The 25,984-nt window shown below is 41.5% G+C and overlaps 2 protein-coding genes across 2 annotated transcripts in view; both read right to left on the reverse strand.

The window, feature by feature from the left end:
• The window catches only part of SERPINI2 (serpin family I member 2), a gene marked incomplete at its 5' end in the record, with an annotated part of 46,202 nt that extends 28,415 nt beyond the window's left edge, over nucleotides 1-17,787 (reverse strand). The window contains 6 exon segments of the mRNA XM_006018739.1: nucleotides 1,820-1,871; nucleotides 1,874-2,008; nucleotides 2,115-2,302; nucleotides 3,926-4,163; nucleotides 10,093-10,212; nucleotides 17,760-17,787. Coding sequence (XP_006018801.1) covers nucleotides 1,820-1,871; nucleotides 1,874-2,008; nucleotides 2,115-2,302; nucleotides 3,926-4,163; nucleotides 10,093-10,212; nucleotides 17,760-17,787 — 761 coding nt within the window.
• A 370-nt stretch (nucleotides 17,788-18,157) lies between these two features.
• Nucleotides 18,158-25,984, reverse strand: part of WDR49 (WD repeat domain 49) — a 68,939-nt gene continuing 61,112 nt past the window's right edge. Inside the window, exons 17-19 of the mRNA XM_014517484.2 lie at nucleotides 22,834-22,943; nucleotides 21,524-21,670; nucleotides 18,158-18,303 (exon numbers count right to left, since the gene is read on the reverse strand). Of these exons, the coding sequence (XP_014372970.1) occupies nucleotides 18,158-18,303; nucleotides 21,524-21,670; nucleotides 22,834-22,943 (403 nt within the window). The remainder of the gene's footprint in view (nucleotides 18,304-21,523; nucleotides 21,671-22,833; nucleotides 22,944-25,984) is intronic.

Below are 25,984 nucleotides of genomic sequence, written 5' to 3' on the forward strand. Positions count from 1 at the left end.
CCTCCAGGGTACAAAACTTGCTAGTTATGTCAGTGCATAGCTGTAGAGATTCAAATCCAATATGAAGGCAAATACAAAATTCTCATTAACTCAGGTAAGGGTAGGTAGGACAGGATGGCACCTTAGAGACTAACTGTTTCAGAGAACATAAGCTTCCATAGGCATCTGAATAAGTAGGTTATTGCCTACAAAAGCTCATGCCTCTCTGAACCTGTTAGTGTCTAAGACCATTTATACACATGCCCTAGGAGTTGGGGGGGAGAGCTTTCATTAAAGAAGCTCTTGGAGGCACTCTAATTAAAACGCTCAGAGCGTCATATATATCAGCGTCCCAGCACTGAAAAATGGCAGCGGGGGCGCTTTATCTAAAGCTCATCAAATAAGCTTTAGTTAAAGCACCCCTGCCACCATTTTTCAAGGTGGCAACACTAATACATGTGACACTGAACTGCTGGAGCATGTTAATTACCACACTCCAGCAACCTCAATTAATTACAGTGCGTCAGAGCAGCCTTGCTACACGTGTATAGATGCCCTAAGGTGCCCCACCTTCTGCCTAACTTCAGAATGACAAAGCTAACCACCTTTGTGCTTAAGTGGGAGAAAAATCACACCTATTATCTGTAAGATTCTTCAAGCATTTTTGTACCTTACACTTGCGACGGGCTAGCTGGTAGTGATTTAGCCCAGGGTTTTTGAAAGGGTAAAAGATGATTGGAGGGCTTGGGATTCCCTTTCCTCACCAATCAGGCCCCAGAGACTCACCCTCTGTGTCCCCTGATTGGCCCCTTGGGTCACCTGGAGGGGGATAAAAGGGGCAGCGCAGCTGACTCAGGAAAGACCAGCAAGGACCACAAGGAAGGAGTTTCAAAGAGCTGGCAAGAGCTGGGCCAGTGGGGCAGGAGCAGTTGCCCCAGAAGAACCTGACACAGTGGGACCTGCAAGCAGCAGTTGGACCCTCAGCAGCACGGCATGTGGCTGGCAGGAGAGGCTCCCTGCTCGGCTCCAGGATTGGCTATGAGAGGCTGTGGCCAGCAGGAGAGGCTCCCCAGCTCCAGCAAGGATCTGAGCAGTGACCTGAGAGGTTCCCAGCTCTGCTTCCAGCTCCTCCAATAAGCGGCCAGGAAGCTCGACGTGAGGCCGGGGCTCTGGGAAGGTCAAGGCCCCTTGCAGCTTAGAGCAGCACCAGCACTGGTGGCTGCGTGGTAGTTTCTGCCTACCGTGTTGGAGATCCAAATTCAAGTCCTAGCTACGATACTTAGGATGAGTGAAGTGACGGAGGAATTTTTGTTGCAGTGGAAAGGGGTCATTGTGTTTTCCCTCTTTCCCCCTGCCTCCAGGTACCTAGGTATCCTATATTCCTTGTTATTTGACGTTTTGTATTTTGTGCCTTTTATATTTCGCCAACCAGTATTGTTTGCTCTGCTGTTTGTGTCTTATATTTTGTTAACCCTGTCTTTTGTCAACTGGATAAATATATCTATGATTGTAAGTGTCTAACCTTTATTGAATCCTGCCCCCTCGGGGCATTGTAATGTCCCCTATCCCCCTGGTTTATACTGGTTATGTTCCCAGTACTGTTCTCTCATTAAAAGGTATATGGTTATGTCCCCATTGGTGATCTGGCTCTGCTCTATAGGGGGAGGAAGGTCCCTACACCTCCCACAGCGCTTGTGCACCTGCTTTGATCCCTTGAATTGGAGAGGGGGTACATCTTAGAGTACCGCCTGGGTTACACACTAATCCCCTATTTTCTTATAAATAGAAGAAGATAAGAGATAAGACAAAACTGCAGAATACCAACAAGTACATCAAATACCTGAGGAGGCGTATTTCTACATCCACCTCCTGCATTTCAGTAACTAGTCTTTTATCAGATGAGATGTGATTAGTTTTTCTACTTCTAGTAGTCACATCTTCTGAAGGAAGTGTTTAAAACTAAGCTGAACTAATCCTTTTTAAAACAATTTCAAAACCTGGTAGCTCACCTTATTGTCAGAAAAATGGCCTGGAAAAGTAGTAGGAAGGCATGCCTTGCAATAGGCAAAATAAAACTACAGAGATAATTCTGATGACAATTAGACAGACAGGTGGGCAAGTATAAGTTAAACTACCAGTCTTTGTTCTCAGTTGAAAATACATCATTGGCATCTTTGTTACAGAACCATCCCTTTTAGTTAAAACCATCTCCTGCATAGCTTCTGGTCTGAATTTCTGTTTCCAGTGTCCTTTGAAGTAAATAGCTTTCACCAGAACAAACCTGCTGAGAGGATCAAATTATTCACTTGAAACAATTTTTTTTTTATTTTGCCAAAGGGGAAAACAAATAGATGAGCAAAATTCTCAAGCACCAGCTACTGCATCTTAAATCAAATTAACATGAACCTGCATGTAGCATACAGGATGATCATAAAGGGGTTTCCTGTTTACAAAAACCCGCTTGCACTGCCACATTACTGAAGTGTGTGAGGGTTTTACTATGGGCATAACTGCGCGCCAGCTCACATCCACAGTGTTAAGAAGGTTGATGGCATAATAAATGGCCATATATGTTCCTGCAGAGTTCCAGATTGTTTTTTATATCTTTACTGCACTGTGCCTCTGAAGAGCAGATTTTTGTTTAATTTTCAATGAACTCTCCTTTCTCATGGAAAACCTTCATATGACGAATCAAGTGTAAGTGGTGCAGTGTTTCTCCTAGTCTGCTGCATTATCTCAAAAGAAGCAGGATTAACAATGGAGTCTGATGATCATTTAAGCATCATCATCTATTTCATTGATAATATCTGATGAAGTGAGCTGACTCATGAATGCTTTCAACTTTGATTCATTTAGTCTACAAGGTGCACCTGTATCTTGCTTTTGCATGACTTCAGACTAATGCAGCTAACTACCTCTCTCTATTTCACTGCTAATAATTTTACCAAAACACCCAATTATCATTGTCAAACGTAGCAGCAGCAATTGGAAGGGCAGCAACGCTAGGGCCTTTAGCAGTTGTTGGAGATAAGAAATGAGCCATTCAAATTCCTTTTGCCTCCAAATGTAAAGCAATCCCTGTTCCCAGTATTAAAAACCCCATGAATGACTCCTGAATACCAACCACCTCAGGCACACACATTCCCTAAATGAGAAAAGCTCCAGTTTTCTCCTGTCCTGCTTGCAGGACCTCCACCTTCCCTCTGAAAGCTTCTTCAGTTCAATTATTCACTGTCAGTAGAAACAGCCTTTAAAGATTTACAGCGTAGGAACAGCATAAAATAAATGGAATTTTAATAAACTGAATAACACAAGGAATAGAGCACTGAGGGAACCTCTCATGGGTCCTAAGAGGCCTATTTATATGGTTTGTGCTGCAAAATTAAGGCTTAATCATGGCCAGGGGCCTAAATTATAATTTTAAAGGGAAGCACATGTAAATTGCTGCCAGCCTAAATAATAGTAGTAGTGTTATTCAGGGATGTGCTGGGCATGTGGACTGTTGAAAATGGATAAAGTTTACCAAAATGTATTAATGATTTACAGTTAGTATGAGAAATGTGGCATGTGTTATTGACAGACGAAATCACTATTTACTTTCTATTTGGAAAGGAGTCCTCGCTTCCAGTGTGACAAACCCAGTAGCTGCATAAACAGGCTTAAGTAAATAATTGTATTGAACAGTGGTTCAAGGGCCTGGGAATCAAAACAGGATCATTAATGTTTTCAGAGCGGCTTAGTATTTTTGTTGTCTCTAAGGGCTAGCTGCTCATATGAGCAATGGTCTATAATGGAAAAGAAGTGCTCACTTCCAGATTCCTTTCTGCAGTCCTGCATACATCATGGATCAGAGATTAATTATACTATCAGCTTAGTCTATACATTTAGGGCACTGTGAAGGGGAAGAGACTAAATGGCAAGCAATGATTTTGCAAAAGCTATAGAGAGTTTACCATCTGTTTTGTTTTCCACCCAGGTACTTATGGCTTCTGTGGAAGCTTTTGTGTCTTGGAAATTCACCAGTTTTATAGCAGTCTGAAAAAATTCCTTGTTGCTATGGAGATCCTGTTCTTTCACAATGAATCCTTCTTGAAGGTAGAGGGCATTGGCAAGATTAAATGTAAATTCTTTTTTTTTTTCTGAGGTGACAGAGACTAGTGTCTGGAGCACAGAGAATTCTTCACCTAAGGAAAATAAATGTTAATAGTAGCATCTTCATTTGAAGAACATAAAACAGCTGTGTAATAGCATCAATATCCATATACAAAATAATCACCCCCCAGAACTTCAGGTACAATAAAACTAAGGCTGCTTTGTAAATGAGCCGCAGTGCACTGAATACTACTCTTTATGCTACCTGTACAATTTAAAAAACTGGGACATGGAGTGGAAGCAAGAGTGAAGACCACTCAGAGTAAAGCTTACTGGTACCAAAGGTGTCTGGTAGAGTTGACAGGTAGGGAGACCAGAGGTCCCTGGGAACTGGAGGGCTCTTCCCATGTGCATGGTAGTCTCAAAAACTGATGGCTTGTCCTTTTCATGGTAAACTGCTCCAGGTACAAGCCATGTGCAGATAAAGGGAAGGAAACTACAGCAAAATGTCTCAAAGGGTAAAAGAAATACCATCAGAGGGACAAGGGTTTGGGTTGTAGCCGTGTTGGTCTAAGGACATAGGCAGGCAAGGTTCCTTGGGTGAATTTGATATCTTTTATTAGACCAACCCAAATGTTTGGAGAATAGTTATTAAGCAAGCTTTCGGGTTCAAAAACCCTTCGTCAGGCTAAGGAAGCTTCATTTTGTTCGCATGAAGTTCTTCTGACAATGCATGCATCCAGTGGGACCTGAAAAGGAAGAGCACTGAAGAAAGTGATAACTTTTTTCTTTCTGTGTCCTTTCCCTCAATCAAAACCTTCCTATACCCACTTCCCTAGTTGCCACCAAAACCACTCTCTCCTCTGGTCATCTGAGTAAAATGTATAATGAAATGGACTCTTCAGCCTTAAAGAAATAAACCTAGCCTTTGTAACTTAAATACATTAAGTGATTCAGAGGCAAATTCTCTATCCTTTCTTTCTCTTGCTGAAATGTACCTTATTCCACAAGGAGTCTGGGTGAAATCTCTTGGAATCTTCCTAAAGTAAATTCATACTTATTATAAATAAGGGCAGCAGAATCTGGCTCTTTTACTCAGTAAGGTTCTTCAGAGGATAATATTGAGCAGAACCCACTTTGATATAACAAACCATAAACTAAGTCAATTTAAAGACTGTATCAGTGAGATCCACAGGTTTTCTTGATAAACAGCTGAACAATCAAAGTGCTTGACTTTCGCATTCTTTTCAGTATTGGCAACATGTCAGGTTGCAAAGGATTTTTTAAGTCACTTCCATATGTTCAGGCTGTCCTTATCTTCCTTGAAAGGTGCCACAAGAGGTGTCGCCCCCCTCCTGACTACAGTTGCATTTTGAAACCCACAGTCTATTGATTATGTATTTGATTTTTCAGCCCTTAGTCCAATTGCATTCCTGGAGCATCTCCACTGAAGTAATTGTCATGATATCGGGGCTGAATTTCAGCCTCCAGGACTTGTTTAAATCTACAGTTCAGCACACTACAATTTCTGTTTTTGCTCTCTCTCATGTCCATGCTCATCTTGTTCTATTTCTCTCCTATTGTGTCACATCTTTACAACCATGCCGGGATATGAAATCCATTTAGTGTTGTAGCCACCTACTGTCACTACTCCCTGCTAGTGCCACACTGTAATGAATAGGCATTCTGAAAAGAGCTCTTTTTGCCAATGACTGACAGCATGACACTTGGCAGAGGTTAGTGTGTTGCTTTTCTAATGTAACTTGTCTGTTTAAGTATTTTCTAAAGGGGGAAAAATCCCATAATAGTTAGTAATCATCTGCTTGAATGAATGAGCTTACGTCATATGCTGAAGGTCTGTGAATGTGCTATAAATGCCCAGATGTCCCTTGACAAGCCATTATTCTTGATAGTATATGAAGAAAGACCATTATACCAAACAAAGTGTTGCAACACAGTGTTAAAAACACTTCGCATATTTGACTTGATTTGCAGATCAATGATCTGTATTTTCTGCAGATAACATTAAAACTACACAAAGCTATAAAAGTAGTCTTATTGCATTTTCTAGAACCTGAAATTGAAGACAGGCTTCAATTATCTCTGCCTTTAAGCTGTTAAGAGTGCGGGGCTTGTTGTACAAGATGTAGGAATGATAAAAATCTGTTTGCTAAATGATTTAAAAAATCTTTTTCACTGAAGAATGATGTTTTGGGGTTCCTTATATCCTTCCAATGGCTACTTTATAATCTTTTATAGAAATAATTGTTTTACATATAAGTAAAAAATGAGGTGAGGGGGATGCTAGTTCTGGTCTCTGATACTAATCATGTCAGATTCTGAAAACTATAACTCATTTTGGGAACACTTCACAATTAGCCTCAAAGACTTCAGGGAGGAATGTCTGGTTAAAGAGACTGGGCAAAACGGATAAGGGCATTAGAGTCTCGCCGCATGCACTAACAGGTTAGCCAAGGCAGCATTCTTTAAATTCTAAACAGCTACAGCTCCCCAGGTAACAAGTTAACAATTGTTGCATTTAAATATATTAAACCTCTGGTAAAAGGGGAAATAATGCCTTTGGCCTGGATGAGACTGGCTGGAATCCAGACAAGCGCTGGTAATACCCAAAATTGTTTGCCATTTAAGGATTATTCAGTGGTCTACAGGCTTGATCATGCCTGGATAGAAACCAGTGGAGAAACTTCCAGTTATTCAATGGTGCAGGATCAAGCATTGGGTGATATGTATTTGATATCTCAATGCATCTGTCAGTAGACACATATCAACATTAAAAAGAAATACTGCTCCATTTGGAATCAATCAGCACACGGTACAGAGAGGAATGAGATGAAATTACTCCCTGCTTCCCAGAGGTGGTCCCACCAGCACAGGATTGAAGCCCAGTGATGAGAACCCATCCTACACCTGCAGGCTCCATTAGCTCCTCTGTGGTTAAATGAAGTATTCCTGCCTACAAAATTGCCAATATGATGCCATTCATGAGTAAAGTCACTGAAGATATATTTAAGCCATTCAGTTATTGTTGGAGCCATCCTGTCATGGGGGGGTGGACTTAAAGAATAAATGAAAAGAAGCAAGCAGAATTGGGAAGACTGTTGCTCAAGTATAGGGGTAGATTCTCAGTTTATGGAACTTGCCATAGTTCCACTGGGAACTTCTGTAAACCAGTGATCAGTGCTATGATCCTTTAATCTCTGCACCATGTAGTTCCTTGTACCCTGTATTCCGCAAAATGCAATATGACTGCTTTACTTCCTATGCTCAAACTGCAGTTGTCTTTGCGTCACACAGAGACAGTAGCCATTTGAATCAACATTAATTCCAGCCATAGATTTATAGTTTAAGGCAGGGGCAGGCAAAATACGGTCCACAGGCCGGATCTGGCCTGCCAAGCACTTCCATCCAGCCCATGGGCCCCACAACAAATTGTGCCCTACCCAAGTCTTCCACTCACAAGGGTGGGAATGAGGCACCCATGTGTACACCCACCCGCCAAACATACCCTATTGCCTCGCTCCCACCCTCATGGGCGGAAGGGCCACTCCTGGCCAGCATGCAGCTTCTGGGTGGGGCTGCTGCTGCTACCCCCAGGGACCTGCTCCACTTCCCCAGTCTCCTCCTGGCTCCAGGCAGCAGGTAGGGAAGCAGCCGGGGTGGGGCTGCAGCTGGGAGGGAGTGCAGAGCGTGGGGCTGAGGCTGGCAGCAGCACAGAGCCTGCGCTCAGGGGGCGGCAGCAGTGCAGAGCTGGGGCGGGCAGCATGGGTGTCAGGGAGGGTCAGAGGGATGTGGGGACCCTCCCACACTCCCCCAAAGTGCACAGCTCCAGCAGACAATGGCAGCGCCAGCAACAGCAACAGGTGGGGTGCTCAGGGCAGTTTCCTGGTCAGGTGCAGCTCTGGCCAGCACTGAACAATGCAGCGAGTGGCACAGTCTCCCCCAGGCTGCCTGTATTGCTGCTGCTCCCTGCCACTTACATGTAGTCCATGCACTCACACAGCAAGGAAGCCGCATATTCTGGAGCCAGGTGCCTTCCCTGCCAGGGCTGCACAGGACAGGAGAGAAGCCCCACAGGCTGGGGCCCATTGCCTTCCCAGCCCCCAGGGGAGCACACCTGGGGCTTTCCTTCTCTGCAGCGCAGCCCCGGTGGGGAAGGCAATGGTCTCCAGCCTGTGGGGCTTCTCTCCTGTGCTGCGCAGCCCCGGCAGGGAACACATGGGGCTTCCCACCTGTGCTATGCAAGTGAGTGGGCTGCAAGTGAGTGGAATACAGACAGTCCCTTGGAGGCTGTACCCCTCACTGCAATGTGCAGCACTGGCTGGAGCTCTGCCCCTCTAGGAACCTGTGTCCTGAGTACCCCACCTGCTGCTGTGCCATAGGAGAGTGTAGGGGACGTCCCCATACCCGCCACCCTCCCTCACACCCACACCCTGTCCCTACCCCGCCACACAATATACAAAACTAAGAATTTATTTTTGAGTTATGCAATCACCTCTATATACAGTAAGCAAACACAAATTATGACAAAAATATTTTTGTAATAAAATTAAAATATGTTATTATAGTAGGTGTTTGACTTTTAGTGTATGATTTGGTTTTTTTCTGGTTCTAAGATGGCAACCCTTCCCCCCACCCACAAGGAAGTATTTGGGTGGGCAAGGGGAGGGACTTCTGATGGCAAAGGTCAGGGGGTAGGGGTGGGACTTATAGTCCCAAAATGGTAGCAAGGGGGAGAGGCTACTGTCAAGGGGCAGGGCTACCCATGTGACCCTCACTACTTCACCAAAACTCATTAAATGGCCCTCCACCCAAAATAATTGCCTACTCCTGGCTTAAAGGGTAGGTACTCAATCCTGGACCACATGAGCAACAACCATGTTATACAAATAAGTAACTGAGTATCCAGTGTTGACAAATGAGCAAAGACAACATATACTATAAAGGTCTACCTGAGCCTAGTAGCTCACTGGATTATGGTGCTTAAGGTACTCCAACTTCTATAGCCAATGGCACACAAGGAGTGATGAAACTAGCATTACATCCAGTCACCTTTGACTCCCCAGCCCAAATGATCAGGTGTCCATTTTACAGCTGAATTGGAGTGGGACGAGTTGGTCGCAGCTCCCACATGAATCCAGAGTGAGACTTGAACACTCCCTATGCCTGAAGAAGGGTGTCTGTGCCTAAAAGCGTGTAAAGAACAATTTTTCCAACTATTTAGTTGTTCTAATAAAAGATATCACATCTACCCAAAGAACCTTGTCTGCCTATGAGGCATAGAAAGGCACTTAACTGTTCTGCCATTGCACCCCACAACAACATATACACCCCAAGGTGAGCTGTGGCAAACACTCAAAAAAAAGCAACCTATAGTACATTGTCATATGCAGAAAAGACTTGTCCAATGCAGTCAGTAAAAAGCACAAAATAAGTTAATAACATTTTCAGGCAAGAGTCACCTTTGTCTTGGGAACTACTGAGTACCATTGGGTTAAAGTTACAAAACATGCACTTGTCAAATGACAACCTCTGGTATGACTATTGAGATGCCCACTCAACTTTTGACAATGAAAAAACCAAGGAACAGCAAAAAGGCTGCAGGTGGTAGATCCATCTCAGTAATGGAACAGGCTGCTGTTCTCTTATATTCTCAAAGAAAGAATAAGCCATGCAATTAGATTGCCAGAGGATCAAAGAAGCTATTGACAGATGTCTTATCCTCTGACCCCTGTCCTCAATATAGCCATTTGTTTTACTAATTAGCTGCATTCACTGGTGGTTGATGGTGTATGTGTAACTGTTTCCCTTTTTTAAAGAGAATGTGAGAGAGAGAAAAGGGAGGAAGAGCTAGCAAAAGGGACCAGTGAATACTGACCTGAGCCATGTCGGTGATATAAGTGTTCATTCGGACAATCTAGTCATATGACAAGACTAGGAACACTGTCAGACCTGAGTAGTTTACCCCTTTTTCCTCCCATGCTATAGATGACAAATACTCACCATCTTCATTTTCTTGAAGTTTCAGAACTTTGTTTATCTCAAAAAATGCTTTTCCCTTTGCCCCTAACTGTACCATTCCAAGAACCGGAGTAGTACCGAGTGCCGAGTATAGGCTGTTGTCTTAGGAGAAAAGTGAAGAACTTAATAGAGATCCAAGACAAATTGTATAATGCTTTCAACCATGGGCTGGAGAAAGGACTGCAAGCTCGCGACATTCTGAGAATAGTCAGAAGAAGCCTTTGAAAGAAAGTACTTCTCATTGTAGCACTGTTTACTGCAGTCTACTTTCTCCTTTGAAATATTGGAACTGAAATTAAATGATAAAAAAAGGAGAAAAGTGACAACTTCAAAGTACCCCACATGTCTTAAAAAACTATACAAACCTCATCTAGATTCTTTTTGAAGCTTTATTGCTTAGTTTCTTTATCCTATACATAAAATATACACCCAGGAAAATCAAATTTGTTTGCACCATTTAGAAATGTTACCTCCGATTTATAAGAGAACCTTAGATATGTCATCCCTTAGAGTTAACATCTATACATGAAAGGACATCCATAGTTTAGCCATTATAATGTTGATACAGAAAAAAACAAAGTACAAGTTAATATATTTTAAGATTTCTTGCCAGTATAACTGTATATAACTTTGGCCTAATTTTTTGCATCCTTTTATTAAGTTCAGTATTTATTATGATTAAACGTTATTGTTTGACAATTCTTAAGATAGGAAGATTTCCCCCATGTAGTGAAGTCAATTAAATAATTGATATATTATATACACAGCTTCATTATCAGACCAAAATACTACACCCCACAAGATTTCATTTATAGAGGAAAATGCTATTTTATATAGAGCTGTAAATTACAAACTTTGATCCGAATTTCACACAGCTTAAGTTTTAGCATGTCTAGATCTGGGATTTTTGAGTCAGTGCATTAAGATGATAGGACCAATATAATTCCATTTCAGGTCTTGCCTCCCCCAACTAGTTACTATGAGATCTTTGACTATCAGGTGGACAAGGACATATGACAGAAAGAAGGAAGATATTTCCCTAGTGCCAGCTCAACATGCTGTATAATTCTGAACTATATATTAAATGTATATAGAGTTATAGAATTATAGAAAAGTAGGGTTGGAAGCAACCTCAGGAGGTCATCTAGTCCAACCCCCTGCTCAAAGTAGGACCATCCCAAACTAGATCATCCCAGCCAAGGCTTTGTCTAGCCGGGTCTTAAAAACCTCCAAGGATGGAGATTCCACCACCTCTCTAGGTAATCCATTCCAGTGCTTCACTCCCCTCCTTGTGAGAAAGTTTTTCCTGATAGCCAACCTAAACCTCCCTTGCTGCAACTTGGGACCATTGCTCCTTGTTCTGTCATCTGTCACCGCTGAGAACAGTCCAACTCCATCCTCTTTGGAACCACCCTTCAGGTAGTTAAAGGCTGTTATCAAATTCCCTCACAGTTTTCTCTTCTCCAAAATAAATAAGCCCAGTTACCTGAGCCTCTTGTCATAAGTCATGTGCCCCAGCCCCCGAACCATTTTAGTGCCCTCTGCTGGACTCTCTCCAAAGTCCACATCCTTTCTATAGTAGAGGGCCCAAAGCTGAACACAGTACTCCAGATGTGGCCCCACCAGTGCAGAATAGAGTAGAATACTGTAATGACATCCCTGAATCTGCTGGCAGCGCTCCTACTAATGCAGCCCAGTATGCTGTTAGCCTTCTTGGCAACAAGGTCACATTGCTGATTCATATCAATCTTGTTGTCCACTGTCACCGCCAAGTCCTGTTCTGCAGAGTTGCTGCTTAGCCAGTCAGCCCCCAGGCTGTAGCAGTGCATGGCATTATTCTGTCTTAAGTGCAGGACTTTGCACTTGTCCTCGTTGAACCTCGTAAGATTTCTCTTGGCCCAATCCTCCAATTTGTCTTGTCATCCACTTCTACATTCCCCAGCGATACTTCCCTGGTTGTGAGCAGTAGGTCAAGAAGAGCACGGCTCCTAGTTGGACTCTCCAACACCTGCACCAAGAAGTTGTTTCCAATGCTTTCCAAAAACTTTTGGGATTGCCTGTGCATTGCTGTATTGCCCCCACCAGCAGATGTCAGGGTGATTAAAGTCCCCCCATGAGAACCAGGGCCCATGATCTGGAAACTTCTGCTAGTTGTCTGAAGACAGCCTCAACTACCTCATCCTCCTGGTCTAGTGGTCTGTAGCAGACACCAACCATGACATCCCCCTTGTTGCTGTCCACTCTAACCCTAACCCAGAGACTTTTAGCAGGCCTGTCTCCAGTTTCATACTGGAGCTCTGAGCAATCATACAGCTCTTTTACATGCAGTGCAACTCCTCCTCCTCTTCTCCCCTACCTGTCCTTCCTGAACAGTTTGTATTATATTATACCTATATATTCAAAATAGTGAACCTTCTCCTGTTGAGTTTTATTCACATCAGTGGAAGAAAGGCCCATATTTATTAACTTGCCCCTGTTTCAAAAGCTTAGCTAAAAGCAAACATGGATTAAGACAATAATAAAAATACACACCTGACAACTTTAAATGTTTTGTTATGGTATGCTAATAATAACCACCATTAATACATTTTAACTAAAGTGTTAACATATATACTTACTTAGTGTCATACCACTCCACTCTTAACAGCAAGACTATGCTTAAAAAAAAACAGATTTGCCTTGAAACAAACAGTAAGAAGGGCAAGGACACAACTACACTTATCATGAAAAGCAGTATGATTAATGTACCAAAACACATGACAGGTGGCCACCAAGTTGATTATGAAAAGCTGCCTTTCTAAAATGTGGCAATATTAATTGGTTTGCCTTGCCTTCTGTAAGAAATTAATGGAGGGAATTGCATTTCAGTTTAATGGGATGACAGTGCACCTCAGAAACGTGACTACTGTTCTAATGTATCTTTCTGAAATGGTTTGACGCGAGCCTTTGTTCAAAGCAGAGTTATGAATTATACTTTTGAAATGGATATGTAGAAATAATGGAGTTTTCTTCCACATGGGTTCAACTACAACATTTCAAATATACCATCATGCCTAGGAGGAAAAGAGGCCATGGAGCTACATGCATTTAGCTACATCCTATAGTAAAGAGATGCAGAGCTTTGGGGCTTCCCTCTGTTGTGATGAGGGCATGAGATTAATTTGTAATGTACCTTTTAGTAAAGCAACCCCCCTTACTATTCCATGCACGACTGGCCATCATAGAGGAGCATGAAACCTGGTCACCCCCTATCCCAAACCTCTTTGTCCACTCCCTTTCAGGCACATCATTCCCCCAGCACAATGACTTAGCAGGAATAATTCCCCCCATGCATGAAATTGCCATTTTACTAGTTCTTACATAGGGCATGCCAACCTCATCACCAGAAACAATCTCCCTATGGCCCAAAGCACACCAAATGGATCTAGACCATGCTAGGCAAGAAATATAAAATCTGCCAATACATCTCCACTACTGCCACAATAATTATAACCCACAATAAAACCATCACCATTCCCAGTTCTTACACCTGAATCCCCAGAAATGTAATACATCTTATCCAGTGCACTAAATGCCTTGATGGAAAATATGTAGGAGAAACCATACAACAACTACATACCAGAACGCACATTGAAAATCTATCAAAGATAAAAATATCCAATTACCTGTGGGTGCACACTTCTCACACGACAACCACTCTCTCTCCAATCTCTTAGTCCTAATCCTCAAAGAGAATTTACAAAACACCTTTCGTGGATGAACCTATGAACTTCATTTCATAAATCTTCTGGATACAAAAAAATCATTAACTAAATACATACGTTGGATTTATGGTACGTTATAACCTACCTGCCATCCAATAACCCCAGATAACCTCTCTACATTTTACCAGCTACATTATATCACCAGGTCAACATTCCTTCCTCCCCCCACACCAACCTACCTGTCTCACACCTATTGTCTCCCATGGCCTCTGATCCTCACTGCCATGCATTTGCATTTTCACCGACCTGCATTTTGCATATTGGCTTCTATTCCACCCAGGAGAACACAAAATGCCATCAGACCCTCCCTATGCCTGAAGAAGGATGTTTGTGCCCAGAAGTTTGCAAAGAACATTTTTTTCTAATTATTTAGTTAGTCTAGTAAAAGAGATCACATTTACCCAAAGAACCTTGTCTGCCTATGAGTAGGGGAAAGTACTTTACCTTCACGTACATGGCTATATAAAGGACAGCACAAATTTTAACCTAAAAACAAACACTCTACTATAATACAGTGATATGCTATTAAATCATGGTACATACATAACAGCATGCATAGAGAGGCTTTAATCTGTATGAGATGGGCCCTTTGTAACTCCTTCTAGTCATCCCTAATGCATGCCAATACAAAATTTGGTAGCACTTAACTCCAACACACCTTAGACATATGCAATGGACATTACAGACATGCTATTTTAGGAAATTTAAACACCTTTCCAAATAACCTAGCATTTCTAAAAAGTCAGGTTCCTTGAGCTTCAGAGGAAGAGGCATGCCATAAATAACATTCTGATGCATCTGAAAACTGGCAAAAACAGCTTTTCTGTAGATAAAAGTGACATTAGTTGAAAGTTCAATATTTTGTGTTCTGCCAGCACTAGGGGCAAGTGTTGTTCATCTCACTAGAAATCCAGGAATCTCTCTCCAAGAATATAAATCTTTCATTTCAAGCCCTGAAGGACTGAGAAATATCAAACTTTAAACCTGTCACTAGCGCAGCACTAAACATTGCCCATTTGTATCTCAGACCTGTATAATTCTGAGCCTCAGGTGGGAATGCAGCAATTGTTTCCATTTCTGAGAGGCAAGAAAGAGCATTTCTGTGGCAGGTCAATTTGTAAAAACGGGTCTGTTCTTGAGGCAATGTGGGTTTGAAATTAAAGTGTAACTGAGATCAAACTGAAGCTACTTCCCATTACTCAACACTATACAATTGAAAGGGAGAACACCCTCTCCTTTACCAGTGCTCCCAATCTTGTCCATCCTCTTGTCAGCTTATCAGGCCATCACCTCCATACTTTCTTCCTCACATACCCTCATGAGCATCCACCCACAACTGACAGGCAGTGCTCTGGATCCTTTAAAGCTTCCTTGAAAGCTTCTCAGAGAGGAGTTGAAAGTACAGGCATATAGTGAGCACCTACTATACATACCTAGTATTTCAAGGTCTGCAGCAGCAAGGGCCTGGCCCCTATGAGATGGAGTTTCCTGTCCACCTTAGGTGTTGGCATAATAATAATAATGAGTCTAATGGCTGGTCATATTTGTGAAGTACCATATGCATTTACAAAGCTTGGCTATAAACAACATAAGGGTAATGTCAGGGAATAGCTTCAGTAGTCATACTTGTAATAACACTAGGTAAGCCTTTGTACAGCACATTGTGATTTTTCAATATAAACTGGGTTTCTGCAGGAGAAAATATGCAAACTTTCAGTACAAAATAAAGGTAACAAACAATCAGAAACAAGGTAACAGAGTTCTTCTGACTATAACAAATATTTTGAAAATGTATTCTTCAAATTCAGGTCTGTGGTTTGGTTGTTATCCAGTCGTATGTTTGGTTTATTTCATACAGTTCTCCACCGATATTAATTTCTATCCCACCAAGATGATAAAAAATAGCTCTGAAAATAAGACAGTTAATGAAATGCATGAATACATAACTTCTTTATATTAGGATGTGACTATACACAAATGACATTGCAGTCATCTCACAGAAGAGTATTTTGTTTACAATATCTTACCATGATTTTTTCTATCTTATAAATTTATAAGATAGAAGAAAACATAAGGGTATTGACTCTGCAAATACTTTTGCACTTTAAACTTCCTTCCTTTCCTCCTTCCCTCCTTCCTTATACATACAAACACTCCTACCAAAATCAACAGGACAGAAATCTTTCAAGATGAGTCTTGAAAATGTATTTATGCAAAATTATTCACAATACAGGATTTTGTCCTGTTTGAGGTAAACTTGAAGATGAGCTAAAATACTAAGATGATCTTAATAAAATATGCACTTCAACTTGAAACCTTGTTTAGTACAAGTAGAGTTTTCAAGGACATTTTGTATCAGGATAACCTGAAGTTCTATATATGCAAAAATTCTATTAATTTACAGAACAATTTCCTTATATCCATTCCTTGCCTAATTTAAGAGCAATCAGGCAAAATCACTCAACTAGACTCTGGAGGAGTAGTTTTGCCAGTGGTTGAAGAGGATGACCAATATCTTCCCCATTCTTACATTTTGGCTTGTACAGCTGACTCAGTCTAGTGAACAGCAAACCTCCCAATGGGAGAAGGATCAAGGCTTTAGTTTCTATGGTGTGATAAAAACTGATGGAGTTAGTTTTAAAATGCCTCATATTAAAGGCATAATGCCTTTATTATATGCCTATATTAAGGCATAATGCCTTAAAATGCCTCATATTAAAAAAACCAAACATTTAGCTGCTTTTCGAAATTTTAACCAAGTCACTGGTGCAGAGATTAAACTTAAAATCTTATGAATTTAGGTCATGGAAAGATATTTGAAGTATTTGTAATTCCAAATAGAGTGAGAAGTAGAGTGTAAACCATCTCAGAATTGGGGTGTACCCACTTCTGGAGGAAAAAACAGGGATAAATTGCTCTTCATCCTAGGTCTGAAGCAAGGACCACTGAGTGCAATGGGTCAACAATCCTGACTGAGGGCTACTAGCTGTATACAACTCTGTGTGCATGAATGAAAACCGGTTGAAATGTTAAGCAAAAGTATAATTCTTATTTTGTCTGAATCATGGTGGATATGTAATAGAGAGGCATGAGTGAGATGGGCCCATTGGGATTCCTGCAAGTCATCCCAAATGCATGCCAACAGAAAACTTGGTGGTACCTTAAATCTGGGGTACTCAACCCCGGCCCATGGGCCATATCCACCCCTGGTCTCTTGTCATCCAGCCAACAAGATTCCCCACTGACCCATGGGGGATCCTGTGGGCCATAGCCATGCACACTAGATTTGGTGCACAGAGCAGCACAGGGCCTGATCCAGGTATGTGGGGCTGAGTGCAGGCAGCATAAGCTCCAGAGCCTGATCCCATAGCAAGGCCAGGAAGAGCTGATGTCAGCACATAGAGTCCAGATAAGGTAACAAAGGGGGTCCCCAGACCCCAATCCTGGCACATAGGGCTGGGTAGAGGTGGTACAGAGCCCTGGAGCTAAATCCCTATATACAGGCCAGGCAGAAATAATTAGGGCCTCAGAGCACAATCCCTGCATGTGAGGCCAGGTGGAAGTAGTGCGAGATCCCAGAGCCCAATCCCCACAAACAGGGTCAGGCAGAAGCAACACCGTACCCCAGTGTGTGGAGCCCAACACAAGCAGCATGGGGTCCCAGAGCCCCAATCCCTACATGCAGAGCTGGGCAGAGACAGCATGGAGTCCTGGGGCCCTGATCCTGACATGAGGGACTGGGTGAGGGCAGCATGGTCCAGATCCAGGCATGTGGGCCTGATCCTGTGCCACTCCTTTGGTCTGTGGGGCCAAAAGGTTAAGCATCCACTACCTTAGACATATGCTAGGAACATAATAGACACACTGTGGGAGAAGTTTAAACACCTTTCCATGTTACTGTAACTTTTCTAAAAAGTCAGATTCTTTGAGCTTCAAAGGAAGAAGCATGCCGCAAATAACATGCTGACGGTTTTGAAAAATGGCTCCTCTATGAAGGCTCAGCAAGGACGTATGTTTAGGTCAGTTTCCCTGAACTGTGACTTGCCTTTTAAGATGAACTTTTTAAAGGCTGCAAGCAAAGACAGCCATGGTGAAACTTTCACCCACGTAGGATTAATCCTATGTTAAATCTTAACAACTCTTTGAAGATGGAGTGCTCCGTGGCTTCTGGACCATTTTCGCCAAGAGGCTGCTCCCACGGACAAAGCATGCGAGTGGTCTGATTGATGTCAGTGGGAATAAGCATCCTTCGTACTGACCTTCTTTTAAAATGAAGGGAAGAATTATTTTTCTTTTAACTTGGTTTGCTTTTTATGTGTTTTTATCTTGCCTCCGCTGCATATTTGTTTATTCAGTTGCCTTGCTTTTTGTTCACGCTCCAGAATTTCTTTGGGGAACAGGCTCTTCTCATCAAATACTGCTTTCAATGCTATAAGACAGGAATGAAACCCAGAGCAAAATCAGTCAAATATTTAGTATGAAACACTGTTAAAAAAACAAGCTGTTAGAAGAGGAAGAAAATTAACCATGGTAAGAGGCAGTAATATTGACTTTTTGCTTCAAGATCTGCTAAGAGAAATTTGCCTTCCTGGTAATTAGTTTATGCTTCTGACTTCCCTCTTGGTTTCATCTGTTCATTAAAAATGTAGGCCCATATCCTACAATAACCATCTGTCCTGTGGCTACATGGTCTGCTTGTAACAGAGCTCAATCCAGGATCGAGAGCTCAAAATGCCGCTCTCTCTCTCTCTCTGAAGATACGTGGCCAGTACTTGAAAGGAAAAGAGACTGTTTTAATTTTATAACTGTGTTGTTTTAATTTATTTTAATCTCTTTGCCACTGTGAAGGGATCATAAAAAGCTAAATCAAATTACCCTGTGTTGAAACAAGAGATTTAAAACTGCTGGTTGATTGCCTGCATGGCTGAGCAAGTGTATCCTGCAGTCTTGTATTTGTGCCCATAGCAGCCTGATCTTCAGGGATCACTAAAAACTCAGATTAAAGGCCATGTTCTGCCCCCTCATGGGAAAGTCACATGCACATCAGTCTCACCCAAGCTGACATGTGAGACTTCAGGCAACAATCATTGAGCCGTTTCCCTAAGGCCTGAAACCTTCTCTTCTGTGTAGCAGAGGCGCTATGTCTATAGAAGAAAGGAGGCGAAAACACGTGTTCACTTCACTGGCTATCTATACCTTCACCGATTGCTATCCAGGCAGCCAGGCACAGCACGTGGACCAGAGTGATCGTGGACGTGGCTTACTCCCTACAACCTCCTCAGCTATATGTTTAAAGGTTGCCTTTAGCAACCTTTGTATCAGCTGCATAGAGACCGAGCACTCTTCCCAAATGACCGTTCACCGAAGAAACATAACCTCAGCTGCTGCAGAACAACTGCACTGCTCATAGGTACTGAGGCAACAACCTGCATCCTTTTGTGAGGACTAGGAGGTAAGGAAGCACCTGACTCAAAAATTCAGGGCAGGATTTTCAGAGGTGCTAAATAGCAGCAGCTCAAGTTGACGTTACCTCAACTTGAGGATGCTTCTCTGCTGAGCTCTGTACTGCTGTGAGCAGACTGCTTACCAATACCCGGTGATCAAACTCATTCATTTAAAGCAGCTTGGATATCTCCAAGCTCTACAGCTATGACTGCAGTGCAGAATATCCCAAGCAGTATTGCATGCCCACTAACTTAAGCTGGACTCTTCACAGGTTCAGTGGTGTCAGGGCACAGATCTACCCTTCACAAACTCCACTGTGACTACTTTTGTGTTTGATGTCAGGCACGTGCTGATAAATCTGCTAACGTTTGCAGAAAATTCTCACTTTCTTATGACTGCCAGTGATGGTCCATAGCTATTAACTGACAAACTCGACTAACCTGACGAAGTCTATATTAAAGATCAAATAATTTTCCCAGAGCAGCGTTTAAAGGGATGCAGTTGCCAGTTTGTAATATAACTTAGATTTACTCTGCCACATTTTTTGAATTTCAGCACTAATTTCAATAAATTCTGAACATACAACTCAATACTTGTCATTAAATATCACACCACCCTCTTTATTTCTCTTTGAATTTTATTTTGGGCAGTAGAACTTGTAAATACAGATGGGTAAAACCTGCTTCTTTTGTAGAAGTGTCATGAGTTGCAATTTAATTATTAAATATACTGAAATCATTCATATAAATGTAACTTTAGTATGTAATACCTCAATTGCTCATAGAGAAAAATAGAGAGAAAATAGCCTGTAAAGAAAAAAAGCACCTGACTTATAAATGAAAGGTACCATGGCAGTTAATCCAACTTCAAGATCTTTAATTTTAAAGATTGCCTTTTTAGTCATAACATGCCAGCATTTCACCTTACTGAATCAGCTGTCTGGGGTCCAGTTCACATGGGTCTCTTCCCCTTATGTAATGCTTTCCATATACTTCACAACTGATCCATCCTACCTGTTTCACCCGTCTCTGATGGTTTCTCACACTGGGTCACATATTACTGATATCTAAATCACTAGATAATATAGCTACTCTCTATCAATTAAATATCACAATGGCACAACAATGACCCTAAAGGCTGGAATACCATAGTTAAGAGCGATGTTTTTGACATCTGATTTTCTGAAGAATGGGCAAAAGGGAGAAGCAGTAGAAGATCTTAAGGAGCCTTCAGGAGAAGTGTCACAGTGGGTAGAGAGAAAATATGAGGCTTTGGAGTGGGAGGTAGTCATGAAATAGAACTTGTCAAGCTGCCTTGCCAACCCATATCTATTTTATTAGATAGTTTGCTGAGAATCCATTTTGTATTTGTTTTGTAGTAATGTGGAAAGCACAATGTTATGGCCTGAGGGTGCTCGGTAATGAGCACTAATTGTTTTTCTAGCTTCTTTATTACTTATCTTCCAAACATTTCCCTCTTTGTTTCATTGAATTTTTTTGTTTTTATGACTGTTTCCATTATTGCCAGCCATCTGCACGTTCAAACTCAGGTCTGGTAAAAGCTGACAAAAAATTGTCATGCTCTTGCTTCTTGGATGGGGTGACGCCAGAGATAGCGTTACTCATCACACTTGCCGCTTGCCTACACAGCCTTCTGCCCCAGCTGTCACCTTCTCGTCTGCCTGTGTTTCAGGGGGAAGAAACCAACATGCCCCATGAAAGCTTCTCTGAAAGGCAGTGAGAGAGACTTCTCAGCATCCTCTAAGAAGCATCCTACGTTATAGGAAGGCAAACATATTAGCCGAAAATTTCTATTACTTCAAGTCTCCCTCTCTCTGGTGGGTTTTTCAAAATCCATTAAAAATAAGATTTGTGCTCTTCTCCATCAAGAACAGATGCAGAAATGGATAATCATGTCATTGAATATTTCAGGCCTGATCCAAGACCTAAGTAAAGAAAACTTGTCCTTGCCTCTGAATCCAGTGGGCTGTGGATCATACCCTAACAAAATAAGAAGTTGTTCAAATAGGATTATATGTTCTGCTACTTTCGTTGAAACCCCAGATCAGCAACTAAGCAATAAATCTTGGAGTTCTCTAATGCCTTCATCTCATTTTAGCACAGATGGTAAAAGCTAGTGACCTTTATTTTTGCCTTTCTGTACTGAGAGTTCGAGTAATGAGAATATAATGAAGGTCTACTTACTTTCTGACAGGGTAGGAAGCATCACACTTCCAGAGCATCTCTCCTCTGTCTTTTCACCAAAGTATTTGTTAGGGTTTAGGACAAAGTCAGGCCTGTTCATTTCAACAACCTCCTCAAGTGTTCCAATATTTAATGACCTAAATATGCCTTGAAAACAGCAGGATTATTGAAAAACTGGAATTAATTCCACGTAACAGTTCAATTGCATTTCCAAATTAAGTTAGCTTTTTCTGATCTAATCTTCATATTTCTCTAGTTAAAGGGCAAACTTTAACGTTCACAGACAAGAAATGTTCAGCAACTTCTACAAACAGCTGTATGGGATTAATCTTACTTTTTTATGTAAAGCTGGAGAAAGCTAACGAATTTTCCATTCTTCCCTGAGGATTTATAAACAATTTCCACTTGGAAGTGAATTTTTTTACAAGCATTTTCCAAGCTTTTTGATTCTTTATCTACTACAGATAGAAGCCTTCGTAAAAAATAAAGTTAAAAACCTTTTCTCTTAAAAGGTTTAAGTAAAAGCAAAGGAAATGGGCCAGGTTTCCGAAGGTAATTCATGGTGTAGTTTTTCAGTTTATTAGTTTTAACAGCGAGAGCAAGGGGAGTCTATATTACAAATTTTAACACTCGGTTTCTTTAGTAATTCTCAGGCAAAACAATTGCACCCCAACCTTCACATTTTCTGAGCTATATTTGAAAATTAGGATACTTAATTGCACCTGCAAAAATGTGGGTGTACTGGCTCACTAATCAAATGGCCCACAAAGTGCTTAGCATTGCAAACTGGACATGCATGTCTCCTCTATAGAGGAGGTCACCAAATTGTTGCATGCCAGCGCCTGCAGGTAGTAATATGGGTTTTGCGTTCATGATAGCCATGCATGGGGGTTGTTTTTTTAATCATTTCCTGCACACTTGAAAGTATGAAAATTTGTAAAAATAAACAGAAGAAAGAAATGGAAAGAGAAAGACCCCTCCTGAAGGGAGTAAGGCTTCATTGCCTTTCAACTATAAGATATGGTAGTGGGACCTTTCAACAGTGGACTGTGTTTCTGTGTTGTTATATCCATTATAAAGCGGTCAAAGAAAGAGATTAGATAAGTTTCTAATAAAATAACTTCCAACTACTTCCAACTTAATAGAGTACTTAATCCAGTACTTACAACTTAATAGAAATAACTTTCACCAGGAAAGCTCTTATTTCTTTTTTGTTCTGATCAGGCTTGCCCACCAGGAAAAAGCAGTAAAATTCTGCACTTACAAAAAAGTAGCATAACTATTAAGATTATGTGAAAAGAGTTGCTTACCAGTTGAGTTTCCCATGTTCTTCACATGAAAAAGCTTGTGTTTCTTTCCTTTCTGTATATTGCTTTCTTTGTATTTTTTACCCAATATTGTATTTTCCCATGGGCTGGTCCTAGAAGGATAGAAGTGATTTTTTGTACAAAAATTAAATGCAAAAAACAAGTGACAGGAATCTATTGCATCTCTTCCTACAGTCTCTATTGTTGCCTTTTGCCTGCCAAATTGTCATGCATTCAGAGGGTCACACCTGTAAGACATGTCCATTGACTGCAATATGATAAAGTGACAGAACATGTGCAAGGTCTGCAAGGCTTTTGTTTCAGCAAGCATATACTACAAGGCCATTTGAAGCCACATACTGCCTGATCTGAATGGCTTCAGTGGGCTTTGGATCAGTCCAAGGGTCATTTTGCAAATCACATGTAAGATGGCTCATTCATTGCTCAGGTATGAGCTGGATGTTTAGCAACAAATCCCCTTTTCTGTAGTAAGTGAGCCAAGAGTTCCGTTTCACTTAAAGAAGTGGATTCAGCAAGAGTCCACTAAGTCCAACTTAATAGAGATCTATCCTTTTAACTTCTGATTAGAGTTGGATGAAGGATTTAACAATTAAATTCATGAAGAAGTTAGAGGTTTTCAAATTTTCAGCATTATTTTTCCATTATTCAGAACAATCCCCTCAAATTCTCCACAAATGGGTTAGGACCCCCAGGCCTGGGGAAGTTTGGAAACCTATGCTCCACAACAGTCTGCCAAGGACCTGGGCAAGCAGGTAGGTATTAAAACTAGGCAGACTGCCAAAATCTGCTTGGCGGGGAGAGTTCCACGAGAACTTCAGCACAATCAAATCATTGCTGTCAAGTTTGATTTTTCCAATTCAACACCCGTCAATGAAAATGTTTTTGTTGGAATTTTTCAGACCAGCTCTACTTGTGATGACTTCTCTTCATCTAGCCTCACTTTCAGCTTTGGAAGAAACATTCATTACGCAGAACATAAATAATTCGTACCTAGTCCACAGCCTTGTAGCCTTTGTAAAAAAGAGAATGTGCTATAAAAGAGATACTCATATCATGTGCCCCCTTCAGTGCTTTGGAATCATGTCAATACGTCCTAGTAATTATGAATAAGAACACCCACTTCTGATGCATCTGCCCTTGGCAGAAGATGCAGTTGCTCATGAGACTACATTCTAGGGCAGTATTTTCAAGACAACACAAAAGCCAGCACCCTTTTTCACATACTGGAGTAGGTATATTAGAGTTAGAACAATTCCACCTATGTATCTTCAAGCACTTTAAAATAGCAGTTTTCCCAGAAAAGAAGTCTTCTAAGCCACCTGTTCTGCTTCAGGGTGGAAGGATGACCTGGCTGCTATCCAAACATCCATTTCTAACAGTTGTGCATAGACTTGAAAATTACAATGCCTCAGAAAATTTGCAGAATCTGCAATCTTCCTCAGCCCAGGGTTTTTGCTGGGAAGGATTGTGGTCATGATTAAAGTAAGATATGTGCTCTCCGTTATACTGAAGTCACACACTTTGGATGATTTACTTTCTCTGGAGCATTTTTTTTCATTTCCTATAAGAGTATTATAAACCTACAGATATTGGCTCCAATTCAGATTTCACTTCCAGCAAAGTAAAGGAAGAGCTATTGCACTGAATTCAATGGAAATGCTCCAAGATTAGAGTCAGATCCTCTATATTTGAAGATGACATTCATTATAATAAACATTCATCACTTGTTCTTTACTCTTTCCGAGCATGCGCTATGTTCTACATTAAAAAATAACCCTATCTGCCACAAAAATGCTTTTAATTTTAATCCATTTTGCTCATACTTTGTTCAAGGTATCTGGAATTGCATTCTAACAGGAGATCATTAAAAACCTTTTAATAATATAAATGTGTCAGGGTCTTCTATTCAGGAAATTTAAAGCTAGGAAGTACTTGCATATAGCTGAATTTTGCTGCTTCCACACCTTAAGTAGCTCATGTTACAAAAGGTCATTAATGATTTAAATATTTAGACGCATGTTGTACTTTCTCTCATCTTGAAGCACAGAGATACGCATAAATATTTCTTCATCCAGAAGAAGTATAAGTACTCACAAGGATATGTAGTAAACTGCTATGTTATTATTGTTACAATTGGAAAAAAGTGTAGTCTAAAAATATATTACTAAGGCAGCACACAGTATATTAAGAAGTCTCTATGGCATAGTTCAAATGCTTAGCAAACATATTCCATTCTAGGCGTTATTCAAAGGAGATGCAGTGAAGCCTAGCACAGAGCTCTGGACTCTCAGGAGACCTCAGTTCTATTCCTAGCTAAGCCACCTGCCTATTCTGTTTTATCTTGAGCAAGTCAGTGCTTGGGTTTTCACACTTGTAAAAGGAGAAAAGTAAGGAAGGCATAATGCGAGAGCTTTGGGGAAAAAACCCAGAAAGTTTCAACTTTATTAAAACTTCTGATTTTCTTTCAGGTCAGCAAAGCTCATGGCACACGGGCCAGGTCCCGGAGGACTGGAAAAGGGCCAATGTGGTCCCCATTTTCAAGAAGGGGAGGAAGGAGGACCCAGGCAACTATAGGCCAGTCAGTCTCACCTCCATCCTTGGCAAAGTCTTTGAAAAAATTATCAAGGCTCACATTTGCGAGAGCCCAGCAGGACAAATTATGCTGAGGGGAAACCAGCACGGGTTCGTAGCAGGTAGATCGTGCCTGACTAATCTAGTCTCTTTTTATGACCAGGTTACAAAATGCCTGGACGCAGGAGTAGGGGTTGACATCGTTTACTTAGACTTCAGGAAGGCCTTCGATACGGTATCCCACCCCATACTGGTGAACAAGTTAAGAGGCTGTGACTTGGATGACTACACAATCCGGTGGGTGGCGAATTGGCTAGAGGGTTGCACCCAGAGAGTCATAGTGGATGGGTCGGTATCGACCTGGAAGGGTGTGGGCAGTGGGGTCCCGCAGGGCTCGGTCCTTGGACCAATACTCTTCAATGTCTTCATCAGCGACTTGGACGAGGGAGTGAAGTGTACTGTGTCCAAGTTTGCAGATGACACAAAACTGCGGGGAGAAGTGGACACGCTGGAGGGCAGGGAACAACTACAAGCAGACCTGGACAGGTTGGACATATGGGCA

This window comes from Alligator sinensis, unplaced genomic scaffold (genome assembly GCF_000455745.1).
Source record: "Alligator sinensis unplaced genomic scaffold, ASM45574v1 scaffold787_1, whole genome shotgun sequence".
Taxonomy (NCBI): domain Eukaryota; kingdom Metazoa; phylum Chordata; order Crocodylia; family Alligatoridae; genus Alligator; species Alligator sinensis.